The sequence below is a fragment of the Clinocottus analis genome, unplaced genomic scaffold (genome assembly GCF_023055335.1).
Source record: "Clinocottus analis isolate CAN_PGR_092001 unplaced genomic scaffold, fCliAna1.0.p SCAF_6, whole genome shotgun sequence".
In the NCBI taxonomy this organism is placed as follows: domain Eukaryota; kingdom Metazoa; phylum Chordata; class Actinopteri; order Perciformes; family Cottidae; genus Clinocottus; species Clinocottus analis.
The window spans coordinates 10,171,166-10,184,795 of NW_027176218.1; the positions used below are offsets into that span (position 1 = coordinate 10,171,166).

The 13,630-nt window shown below is 41.9% G+C and overlaps 1 protein-coding gene across 1 annotated transcript; it reads right to left on the reverse strand.

Annotated features, from left to right (window-relative positions):
• Nucleotides 1-274: 274 nt before the first annotated feature.
• Nucleotides 275-12,459, reverse strand: rgma (repulsive guidance molecule BMP co-receptor a). Its single transcript, XM_068603552.1, has 4 exons — nt 11,905-12,459; nt 7,704-7,819; nt 5,396-5,913; nt 275-3,215 (listed from the first exon to the last, which is right to left on the reverse strand). Exons 1-4 carry the CDS (start codon nt 11,916-11,918, stop codon nt 2,511-2,513), a joined length of 1,353 nt encoding a protein of 450 aa, XP_068459653.1. The 5' UTR covers nt 11,919-12,459; the 3' UTR covers nt 275-2,510.
• Nucleotides 12,460-13,630: the final 1,171 nt, after the last annotated feature.

A 13,630-nucleotide genomic window follows, 5' to 3' on the forward strand; every position in this document is an offset into this window, starting at 1 on the left:
ACATCTGGGATATTATATCTTAATCATGACGCATGAAGCCAATTATACTGATTCAGAGATCGAGTTTACTTTCAGCTCATTTATACAAAACTTCAGATTGAACTTTTAACTAAGACTTTGTAGTCTTAACTAATAAATCACTACTTTCATCATTCTTCAGACTTCTTGCTCCAAACGTTGGTTCACGTTCACCACCACATCTTTCCAGCAGGGGGCAGTCAAACACTGCAGATTATGAAATGAAAACAGCAACTGAGACAAGAGGGCACCTCATTAACAAGACATTTTCTTTTATTCAATAAATAATTTACATTATAAACAGCTGGCGTGTGGCACCACATTTGCTTTACTTACAAACATTTGATCTTTCTGGCATTTCCCATTGAGCAATTTTTTTAAAACTCTTTTCTAATAGTACAAGTCTGACGCAGAAATTCAAACCAAATAAGAGCTAAATGGTAAAGAAAACATAAAGTGCTTGAAACTCAAAAACATGAACACCACCAGAGCACGTTCCTACTTTCAGTTTCTAGATGATGTGGACTGCAATCGGCATGTTATATTTAAAGTGATGACAACCAGCAGTGTATCACTTTCTCCACAGGGACGAGGTGAGTATACTGTATATAGTAAAGAATATTTGTCTTCTGTGCTGTTCATGTTTTTGCAAGAAATCCTTTTTCAAATCAAAAAAAGGTTCACATTCACCAAAACATCGTATGTACAAAAACAAGAGTGATAAACTCAAACACAACTGGTAATATACAAATTTAAACTCACAAAACATATGTACAACCTCACATTTCAAATGTAGAACCATATACTGTAAAACTCACAACACAAATTACATCTATTAACACAAGATTCAACATTACAATCATTTGTTTGTATGATTTTTTTTTGTTGCTGTCAGGCTGCACCATTTCATGTTCAAAATAGCAGTAGTATGGCCTGCCAAATACTTCAGTGTAAAGGATAAATGACCGTAAAACTGTGCCAGAGTAGTAACTGTATCTACATGGAGGACTTACACATTACCAGATGCTGCAGCGGAGCGCCAGAGTTCAAATGGAAAGTGTTATGATGAAACACAAGAGAAGCAAAAGGTGCGACAGCTAAAACAAAAACTAATGCTGCTCTTACAGTGTGTTACTGTAACGCATAATTCACCAACAAACACATGTTATATATACAATTAAGAATCCCCCTAATGTGAATTGTTCAAGACTGAAAGGTGGTAATTCAGTTGTGAGGGAAATGTTGGCACAAGGGCTTGTTCTTTGGCAATGACTTAAGCCATGAAATCACGTCTACCGCCATATGCTTATCATTTATGCACAAAGCCACAGTCAGGTCAGCACGCTGGTCGTCCATAAAATGCTAAACTGACTAGCGTCAAGAGACGTCTTTACAGCTACGACTAACAGTATCTACACCACAGACTCGAAATGGAGTTAAATTCACAAAATGCTATTGAAGAGCGACAGGTTGATCTACATTCTGTAAACGCTATGAGTGCCCTTAACTAAGGTTGTTCTTTTGCTTTTCTCGTTCACTACAATCACATTACAGACGTAAAAATACAAAACACTGTCGGATCAACGCCCACACAATGGGGTGAGAGTCGTCTGTATGACACTGAAAAGATTTTTTTTTCTATCATTACCCTTTGGGGATTTGCTACTTGGCAGATGATGGCCCTATTGACAGATTGTGGAGTGCCTCATCTTTTCTATTTCTGAAATTTTGGGTTCCACAGACATGGGAAAGATTTCTCTTGGACCCACAAACACACAAAATTAACCACAGATGCTGAGTTCTCCACACACATTTTACTAATGTGAACACACACACACACACACACACACACACACACAATTGTATTACAATATGACCCATTAATCTCCACAGCAGACAACTGGAGACGCTGCTCTGACATCCTTTTGGCTGAGTGCTTCTTCCAAAAGGCTCAGGCTTTTTCAAAGCTGGAAACTAATCAAACATAGAGCTGCTTCTGGCCTTAGGTTAACAAAAGCCCCTGTCAGGTCCTCTCGCTTCGCCACATGAGCCACGGAGAGCTTCATTGGCTCGGCACCAATGAGTGGATCAGGAGAGGAGGATCAGCAAACTCTTCTTTCTGCAAAAGATCATCTTGTCCGGCTTCCCATAGGCATGCAGGCCCGGTGAGAATGTGGGATTTAATCCTAGGTGGATATCCTGAGCTCTGGGGTAGCTGGGCTCTCTCACCGCTGCTCTCATCAAAGACCAATCCTATGAACCAGCTAAACACATGTGATGATAGGTGGGAGCACGGTGACCTCTACTTGTCATTCCACTGAAGTCAAGACATGACAATCCTACTAAAATGACTCAGGGCTGGGAGGACCCTACTGGCAAGCCACCAGTCAAGTCACAGAACCAGAGCAGACGAGAGGAGCCAATGTACGACGTGGCAATGGTACTCTAACACTCACAGACAGATACACCATGAGGATACTGTTGTCAAGCAACTATAGATGAACTGTGCAACATTCAATCCACAGTAAGACAGCAAGGACGTTGAGGAAGAGGAGTGAAAGCACATCTTTGCCCTTCTGGCCTGCATTACTCATAAAAGCATCCTTTTCAAAGATGTGGTATCTCTTGCTGTTTGAGTGGAGCATCTTTACATCCTCGAAGGCATAGTAGGCTGCCATGGTGAAGTTTATGTCTCCGGAGGAGAGGAGGTCGAACACGCACGACTGAAAGTACAGGTCCTCCACCGGGAGCCGCTCTTTGCATTTGGCCTTGGCAGCCTGGTAGGTAAATCCATGCGCCGCCGTGCCGCCCCTGATCCTGCCTGCGCTGTGGCCGTCCGCTGCTCGAGTCTTGAAGTTTCTGAAGTCGATGCGCTGGTTGGCAGGGCAGCCGTGAAGACACAGGTACAAGTCCTGGTTATCGCCTTCCTCCACCGAGTTCACAACTTCCTCCGGCATCCGCACGGCAAAGGTCAGGTAGCGGCCCACCTGCCGGACCACGATGGTTGTTCCAATGTACTTGGCCTGAATCTCCACATGCTGCCCGGGAACCTTCTCCACCACACGCAGAGTGTTAGCTCCGTGCCGATCCCCTCCGTTCTTGGAGCCATCTGCAAACGCAGCCGGCAGCTCATCCGTCTCTGCGTGGTACATCTTCTGGTCCACACATTCCTGGAAATTCTTAAAGATGATTGTCAGCTGCGGGAGAAAAGAAAAGAAAGACATCTCAGCACAGATGCAAGTATGTAGACATTAGTCTTCTCTGGTAACACACAGAATCCTAGTAAAACGCAGTGGATGTAAACAGATTTAAAGATATTTTTCAAAAGGGAAGTGCTTACACATTTGCATTAAGAACACGTTTGTGCAATATGTGCCATCCACCAAACTTAAGTGTCATGTTTCAGCACTGGTTCAACATGGGGGAGGCCAAGGTAAACGCCCTCAAAAAACACGAGTCTCGGCCATGTAAAATCAGGCCTCAGTTTGCAGACACAAAGCCGATCCATTCATAGCGCTGAAAAACCTGCCTGTGAACCCCAGAACTATGCTCCAGGGAGTGGCGTCGGGCCAGGACAGAGCGATATACTCTGCAGCTAATTAAGGGAGACCGCTCAGGACTCTGCAAGCTTGGTTTCATCAGGACACCAATGAGCCATTGTTGGAGCAGCGATAGCAGGAAAGCCGAGGGACTGATGCCTGCTCGCTTGTGACAGAGGACGGGGGGAGCCTACAGAATGCGCTATTAGCTTCACAATTTATCTATTGCACCAGTTACGTCTCAATTCCCCTTTCCCTCAGGAAACATTTCCCACCTACATTAACTTGTTTTTTTCCCCAGGATCTTAAAGCTTTTAATGAAAACAAACACAAATGCCTCCATTATCCCTCCATCAGAATGGAGATAGAAATAACCAGACAGTTTTATTTGCTGTAGCAAGAGCTCTGCTATTGCAGATCTTTTAGCAGATGGCCTTGTTTGTACAGGTGGCATTGGCTCTTAACTTGTTTTCCCTTTTGTCCAGAATCAAGATCTTTAAAAAGGTTTGTCTCATTTGCTTCCAAGAACAGCATTATAAAAATGTCATTACTTTAAAAGCTAAAAGAAAAACACAAATACTTAATAGAGTATCATTAAGAAACCTTAATTGCTGAAAATTATACTTTCTACAAATGTACATAAGGACAAAATGATCTTGCTGTATGCCTCAGTATAAATGCCTCAGTTATGAGGCTCTGCAAAGTGAATGAGGTCCATAATCATTGCCGTCAAAACTTGGCCAAATCTGGACCAACTCAAAATGAATTGGCAAACTGCAAATACTCCTCCTTTGTTTTTGACCTCAAGTTCTACTGAAAGCCATTTCAGAGACAGACGTCCCAACGAACCCATGTTCCAATAAAGAAAACAATAATGAGGAATGCACTGCTGATAAATCTATGAAAGTAAATATCTCATAATGTAGTGGAAACGTCTACAGTTCTGTGCAAACACAACTGTTCTAAACTTAATGGCTCAGTGTGGACGACACTCTCAGGAGGCCGAACATCAGTGCGAGCCGTCCGTCCACTGTGAAAGGTGAAAATGGAGCCTTGCGTTAACATTTGATGCAGCACTGCTGTTTTAACACTAACATATAATGTATGAAGCTTATTAATATCTTTGCTAGTGAGCTGGGTTTGGCTTCCTTATCGGTCATTATGGACCTCATCCAAACACTAACCATTTGACAAGAGAAGCAGCCCCACAGGAGAGACTGATACAACCCCAAATATGAGCAGTACCATGATCTGATGCAACTAACATGTAAAATCAATGTTGCAGAGCGCATCATCTACATTATTTAGGAATTTGTTGGTTTTAGTTTTTTTGCTTTGAAAATGTGAAAAATAATTCTCCAGAGTGTAAAATCTTACAGTTGCTATTTGTTTGTCAGAACAACAGTTGAAGCCGCTTCTCAAATGTGAGAATGTGCTACTTTTTTTACTTATGTGATCGTAAAGTGAGTATTTTGGACCTTTTTCATCCATTAATGGAGAAATGAATCAGAAGATGAGTCGATGAATGAAAGTGTTAGATGCAGCCATAAATAGATTTCATGTTTGATCCACAAGCAGACCATATTGTATAGAAGCCCGTTTCTGCAAGTAAAAGAAAAAGAAACGAGATAAAAAGTAATAATTATGAAATAGAAAGCCGAAATCATAAGATAGAAAGTGTGCAAGCGCTTCAGTGGTGCTGGCAATTTGTCTATCTCATAATTTAGACATTCTATCTGATAATTATGACTTTTTATTTCATAATGTTTTTCTTTTACGATCAGAAATGGGCTTCCATAATATCACCATACCACAGGACAAACAGAAAGGATCCCCACCTTGCTTGTGGCGGTGGCCACAGACCCCGGCACCACAGGAGTGTTGGTCACCTGGACAGACAGATATTTGTTGTGGATGAGCGGCCAGGCTCCTTCCACCTTACATGTCTGGAAGTCATCACCAAATGTTCGGAGGTGCGGATCTCCAAAGAAGCCACAGTGGGTGTAGTTGGGCGGCGCTGTGTTGCGTAGAAGACTGCGCTCATAGTGGCACACTTCTGGGCCATCCGAGCGTTCCTGGCTGTCAGGCAGGAGCGGCGGAGGTGGGGGAGGAACAGGGGTGCGGGCGCGTGGTTGGGATGTTGGCCCTTCCTTGGAGCAGTTGTGTTGGCTCATTAGATCCTCTATGCCATGCTGGGCGGAGTGGTACGCCAAGTCGCCCCTGCAGGTTCGAGCCGTCCGGCGTACACAGCCGTTGTACGCTCGCAGTGCTGTGCAAAACTCCTCCTCGGGTCCAGAGTTAGAGGTGGAGGCCCAAAATTCGGAGTTGCACTTGAGGATCTTGCACTGCAGACTCACTGTTAGGTAGGAACAATATACAGTTTGAACAAAAGAAGCAAACCAGAGGACAGCATGTAATTTCGAAGCACGATAAAGACAGAAGAAAAGGCTATAAATACACTTTGGATGCTATTGATTGTAGTTTAATTCACATATTTGAATAACACTGACTCTCAAAACAAGAATAATCAATATTTCCAACTAAGCATGAGTGCCCACAAGCCATTGTGGTTAGGCCACAGTGCAAATACTGTGCATGACATGAAACACATTTTAATAATAACAAAGTAGGATTTCTTCCATTGTGTTATATACTTTACTTTGTCCATCATCTTGTTGGCATCTGATCATTATATATTTGCTGCTAAGGTGTGTTTTTACATTTAAAAAAGACATAATGTCTCTATGTATTGTATACACATCTTTTCACAGCATGAAACACTAATTTTGTGCAACTACTGAAATAAATGCAGGCCTGAACATCCTTCTGGTCAACCTTTCACACTCATTGGCTATAGGTGAATGGAAAGTTTTAAAAAAGCCATTAGGGAATCCTAATCCACACCTTTAGTGATAGTAAACGTTGCTCACTGTAGATTCTTGTCCCCAGCTTTATCACCACATCCTGCCAGCTCTTCACACAATGTGCTTCAAACATTTCAAAGAATGCCTTGTCGTTGCACTGTGTTTGATTAGTATTACCTTTGACTAATAAAGCACTTATGTGAATGGGCTGGGAGGAAAGGGAGGGGGGGACATCTCAAAGCTTTCAAGTTTTAAACAATATTCCTCTTGAAAGCTTTACCGTGCTATCTCCATCCCATCTATAGATGGCAATACACTAGTCTTGATGTCAACTATCAGTGCAATATCACTCTGTTGTTTGACTTCAGAGGGAAACTGATAAGGGTTTGGCAAACATGCAAGGTGAGCTGAAAAGCCATCATCCAATTGTCACATTACAAGGATATTAAGTCAATTTAAATTAAAAAATGTGGAAATGTAACGCGACACTGTCACTGCAACAGTTCACCAGACCCTTTAAGAAGTCTTGGCAAAAAAGGGCTTTTATAGTGGATTATGGGACATTTACATTGCAACAGGGGCATTCAAACCATAATAAAAAGTTGTTTAGGTTTTAATGGCAGCCATTAAGTGTTACTCCCTGCTTAATTAATACCTTTATTTAAAGTTAGAAAAATGACAGAGGCATGCACCATCCCCCAAACAAAACAAGAGTTGGGGGCTGCAGCAGCTCCTAAAGGACCTCTCACTTTGTTTTGTCTTTCTCCAATAAAACGAAGTAAATCACTGACTAACGCTAACGTTGCGGGACTTCGTCCAACGTTGCGCTTTAATGCCATAGTTTAGTTGTTTACTTCAAAGTCTGGTGTTCAATATCACCACAAATCTCGGTTATCGAGATTCTCGGAGATTTTAATCAATGTTGTATTCAGTTTCGATGGAATTACGACTGATTTGCTGCGGTGACTTGTGTAGTTATACGTTATAGCAACACGTATTAGCAACATTGTAGCAATATTGTGGCGTACCATGTAACTCTCGTTCAGTTGCATTATCATTAACACATAGTGACCGAACCCGGCAACAAAGTTGCCCAAAGTGAAACAGTCCGTTAAAGCTAAAAACGAGCTACGTTATGACGGATACAGTTCAACATAACGTTATTAACTTCAACCGTATCAGTGAAAACATGCCAGCGGGTTACCTTTTTTTTAAAGAGAAAAAAAAATAACTTTACTAAAACTTTTTCTTTTGAATTTCAAAGTGAGAAGCAGCATCTTACCGGAGGGGAAGAGTGAGAGAAACACCGCGAGGACTCTGCACACGTCAAGCGCCGAGGGTCTTCCTCTTTTCCCCATAACCATCCATCCAGCTCGGGGTCGCACTTCACTCCTCTCCCTGCTCAACCCGGATTAAGGAAGGACAGAGGAGAAGAGTTAGAGCCACCGAGTCCTCGTTGAGAAAACCCACAAAAAAGTCCGCAGAAAATCTCAGCGGTCCCGTCATCGCATCACTAACTGGTAAGACGATGTTTTACCGCCGAGTGAGCTCGCGAACAGTCCGCGCGGGGCCGCCGGCTGAGAGCAGCCAGGCGATCCGTCTTCCTTTTAGGGAGTGTCGAGAGGGAGCAGCCTCCGCGGGCAGCGGACGACCTGAGCCAATCACGGCTGCCTGTTCTGCCCTTAAACCCCCTCTCCCGAGTCTCACATTACAACTCAATGTGCAGACTTGTTCGCAGACTGACCGAGTCTTCTCCTCCGCGACGCACAGAGTGGTAGTCAGTTCACGACTAGATCACAACAGCCACCTGTGTGTGTGTGTGTGCGTGCGTGCGTGCGTGTGTGTGTGTGTGTGTGTGTGTGTGCGTGTGTGTGCGTGCGTGTGGAGGTCAACGCGGAAGAAAGAGGGGGAAACGGCAGCATGCACTATAAACAAACATTACCTTTATTCTCACATAGCTGTAAATGATCTGCTTTGTGCGCTTCATATCAGCACTGCTGATACAATAGTACAATAGTACATTACTTAAAATGGTGGCTGCAAGCCAAGTTGCCCTTTTTCAACAACAACGAAAAAAAAATTAGACACACTGGTAGATCAATTATCTCGCACTGTGCCGCCAGAATCCACATAGCATTATTTCAAACTGGATGTTGGATAAATGAGAACAACAATGCTGCACAAGACATCAAGGATATTCCCATTTGATGAAATGGTGAAGCTAAATGTGACGTTTTAGGATTTGAGTATTTCACTCAGTGTTAAACCTCACGTATTTTGGAACAAGCTGTTTCGTATTAGGCCTGCCACCATTATATGTATTATTGATTCCTCTGCGTATTATTTTACTGCTCATATATTTGGTCTATAATAAAATGTGAGCCATAGTGAAGATTGGCCATCACGGTTTTCCAACGCTGACATATTCACAATGGCTGTTTTATCCAACCAGCAATCCATAACCCACATTTAGTTAAAAAATATCAAATCTTCCTGTTGAGAGGGTGTAGCAAGCGACTAGTTAGCACTTCCGCTCCAAACAAATATTAACCTATTTTTTTAAATAGTTTTTCCTTTGATTGGCAAATTTATAAATTTGTGTCAGACATACTGTCAAAAATAAATACGGGGGAACTTTAAGGGTTAATGAAATTCAATTGTCAAAACATCAAATCAAAGTGGATATCAAAGGGTGGAAGGAGAGAAAGCACAACTAGAATCCATCCAGCATTTAAAAACCCACTTGGTGAAATATGCCTGTAATGATATGACCGTGACAACTCGTCCTTGGTTGTTAAATTCCCCCCAAGAACACAAAGAACATGAGCGCGGTGTTCTCAATAATCCCTACAGCGTTGAAAAGAACATTGTACTCTTTATGCTTAACAGCCCTCACTGAAAAAAATGATTGTAGACTTCAAACGATTGAAGACTTCAAAATAAATTGTTATGCGTAAACAAAAAAATCGGTAAAATAATTAGTTTCTTGTGTCATTATCACTTCGCAAATGAACACTCTCATGCACAAGCATCTCTGAATATCTATTATTAAAGACCAAAGCTTAATTGTCACTCTTGTGTTGCCAGAAATGTAATTACAACATTAGCTCATTGTTCATATAAGAGTTTCACGTGCAGAATATAACACTTTCACTTGCAAAACAAACCATGATGCCTTGCTGTAGGTTAAACCACCCAACAGTATGAAGGCATAACCACAGCACATATTTGCTGGTCAACACATCAGCAATGGGAAAGGGATGTAAAGTCAAACTAAGAATGTGGGACTTGTAATAAAGTGGGCCTTTTCCAATGCATGCTAGTTTAAAGGAGTTGAATACATTTCCACAAAGAGCAGGCCGTGATCCCCTCCTTTAAAGAGGCGTAATACACCCTCTTTGATTATCTTGTACAAATGACTCATTACTGCTGTCTTCTACTGCCATTTACAACAAAATACTACCACACACATGGCTGTGCAGTGTTTTCCCGTAGCACGGTGAACGTCTTTATGAATGCTTGCTGTCCTTCTCGTGGATGATGGATACGTTCCTGTACAATGAGGTCTGAGCCTCCACATGTTTGCAACGAGGGTGGCCATGCAGACTTATTCCCAGCTCTAATGTATTCACACCTATGAATGAATGACTGCAACTGAAAGGTGTCCTGCTTTGTGATGTGTTTTGATGAATTGTGGAATGTTTTAGGGTGTTTTAGCCGCGACAGTGTGGATGTAAAGGCAAACACATGAATGACATGTTCCAGATATCTTTAAACGTGACTGATTCACATGTTCACATCACATCTGGACAATAGATGGTGCAGATTGTAGGTTTGAAACCTGTTGCCTGAATTGATTTTCATGAACAATGAGCTAATGGATAGTTGTCATTACATTTCTGGCAACACAATAGTGATAATTAAGCTTTGGTCTTTCATAATAGATATTTAGAGATGCTTGTGCATGATGGTGTTCATTTTGCAAAGTGACAATGACACTAGAGACACTAATTATTTGATTTTTTTTTTTGTCAATCAATTTCTTCAGTGACGATGTATATTCCTTTATCTGTATATAAATATCAGATTTAAATTACACAGTCAGTAATTAGTTGATTACTAGATTAGTCAATCAACAATTTTAATAGCAAAATGTCTATACCCATTCTCTGGTGTCAGCTTTGCAAACGCAACGATTCACTAATATTCAGATTAAAATCACTCTATTTGTGTTTTGGGCTGTTTGTTGAAATATAGAAGCAATATAATCTCACCATCTTGAGCCCTGACAAATTGGGATACCATTTCTGACAAATATTGTGACATTTTATAGACTTAACGATAAATCAATAGCCAAAATAATGATTAGCTGCCAGACTGCAGCCACATCACAAAGGCACATTTTATCAGTTTGACTACACCGCCAATCAAAATGAGGTTTGGTTTCTTCTCCCCTATAGCCTCCTTTCATTCAAGCGTCTGCTATCATCTGTATTTTGGTCTTTGGATGATATTTTTAGTGTCCGATCAATCAACGGATTGTTTGATTTCTCATAATTTACTGAGTTTCATGGGATTTAACATCTCCATAGGAAAATGACAAACCATGTATAAGAAACAGCTTGAGCAGAGATATTTCTAAAGACACATCAGGGAGGTCATGTGCTCCACATATCTATGACTGTGACACCATTTAACAGTAACACATATCCTTGAATTCAATAATATAATATAATCACGTTTAATGGTGGGCTTTAAATCTCTGATATCACCTGTCAAACCTGACACCATTTCTACATTTTCTTACACTTAATATGGTGTAATACGTAATATTGGTGAAGCGCTTCATTTCTTCTTCAGTGTTGAATGGTGCGCTACATTTTTATTATAAGCATCTGTATTGATGGTCACAGCGGACCGATCTTCTTTTCCAACAGATGGCGCTTGTTATGAGCTCTGATATGAAACCTTAAATCCTGACACAAACGCACATGGCATTATGAGGACAACCAAACCTGTCATTAAACGTGAGCTTTATGGACAGCTCGTTTATTGGTCTAATTGCATGCTGTCAGGCAATTGTGTTTTAAAGGGTGTAAATCTGCAGCCAGCAGGCGCATTTGTCCTGTTGCACTGCCCTGAAGAAGATCATTCTTTTCATTCCATGTCAGATAGAAGTAGCCTCAACGCTATTTATGTTTGGGAGGAGCTGATAAATGCTGACACTGAATAGTGCTGCATACTTCAATATTTAAAAAGGCAAAAGGTAAAGTGAACGCAGTTTTTATGCTTGCAAATGGTTAACGTTGTTAATATAGTAGAACTCAAGCTCTCCTGATTGTACATCTGAAAAATAAACATATTTTCGGACATATAGATACAGCTAACATCCCTGCAAGCTCAGCAAAAACTGGCAAGACTCCTGCGTAAAATATAGTCCGATAATATTGGTTGAATTTCTGAATAAGTCTCGATAAACCCACCTTGGCGACTGCATGGGCTCTCCACGACTCTGGGAGTCCTGCAGGAACCCGGAGGACAGCGAGCAGGAGCGAGAGAGAGAAAAATCTCCCTTGAAAGAAAAACTCGTCCTGTGTGTCACTGTAATCCCAAATCAAACGCACTCAGTGGCTTTCTGAGTGTTAAATCCTCGCATCTGTGCATGATGTCCACCGATCTTCTTCTCGGTAAAATGAAAGTGTTTTTTTTTTTCCTTCTTCTTTTTAGTTGAGATTCATTAAAAAAAGACACTTCTCGTACCCGGGGGGGCTCAAATGTCTGCAGCCATTGCTTAACTCTTTTGACTATCGGTCGATCGGAAAGGAGGCATTAAGTCCAGTAATTGCCCCCATCCGCGCTTCGAATCCAAAGTGTTAGTTATGGTCGACGTCAGGGAGAGAAAAAGCCCCGAGGGCGAAGCTGCTGCTTGCTGCTGCTGCTGCGTACAGATCTGCTGTCTGGATGTTGTGAAATGGCTAGTTAGAAAGTGTGAGAGAGACAATGATCGGCTCTGCATGACGCCTCTGGGAGCCCCGAATCTCAGCTGTGGACCCCCCCTTTTCTTCCAAGTAGTTGTTCTCTCTGTGGGAGATTGGACTCCTCAGGTTAGGGTCGAAAAACAGTGAGTTGTACAATGTTATTTTCTATTAAAGCAACTGAAAGTAAATACATGTCAGCTTCCACTTGAAGCACGTGCCATTTTCTTCATATGTGCCCTATTTTAACTGCTTGATAACACCAGTAGGGCTAAATATAAAACAGGGCTGTGTGGCTACTACATTTACACATAGCTTTACTATTTTTGTGTTTATATACCCCCCAAAATTGTTAGATATACTCCCACACCAGATAACCTTCAGCAGACCCTCATCTCAGCAAATCACAGGTTGGAAAAAGACAAATCCATAATAATCAGGATTTAAGGAGGATCAGATGGACAAACACTTTGCATCAGGAAGGAGGGGGTGGGGTACGCTCAAAGGCAGAGAGGGCTACATGGAGGCTGCACCTGTGTTTTAGGATCAGACTGCATGCAGGAAAATACCACAAACCCCCACCCCCCTCTTCCTCTTCAGCTTTTCCAGTCTCCACTCTGTACAACATAACTGGTTCTCTCTGCTCCAGTTTTCGTCTGATCAGGAAAATCCATCACACCAGGGAAGGCAAAGACTCGTAGTTATACTTATAGCTGTCTGACTGAAACAGCAGAGGGACCAGTCCAGGGTTCTTACTGTCTGCCAGATTGATACTTGGCAGGCACAATCATGCAGAAATGCAGAGCTGATATTAAAACCCCTGTGATTTCACCTTGGATTAACACGGATGTCGTGGACGTTGTTAGCATGCAGCTACTGGGCAGAGCTGTCACATTACCTCATTCCTTTGTGCGTCCAGCAAGAAACTGACCCCTGTAATCCACTCGTTTACTATCACAGTCCAGTCCTGCCCTCTCCAGATGGCCACTGAGAGGCAGCATATTTTACATTGATGTAACATAAGAACATGAAAGAGTGACACCCCGGTGTGAAAAGAATGGTTTTAGAGGTGCCGGATGCCGGCCACATCTCAAACACAGCTGGTGCAGTCGCTGCCTTGCTGAGGTATTATGGTGAGTTAACACAAGTGATCTGCGTTACATATCACCAGATTAGCAAATTACTTCGATTTTTTTGGTGTAAAGTGTCTGCTTCATTTTACAGTAGAAATCAG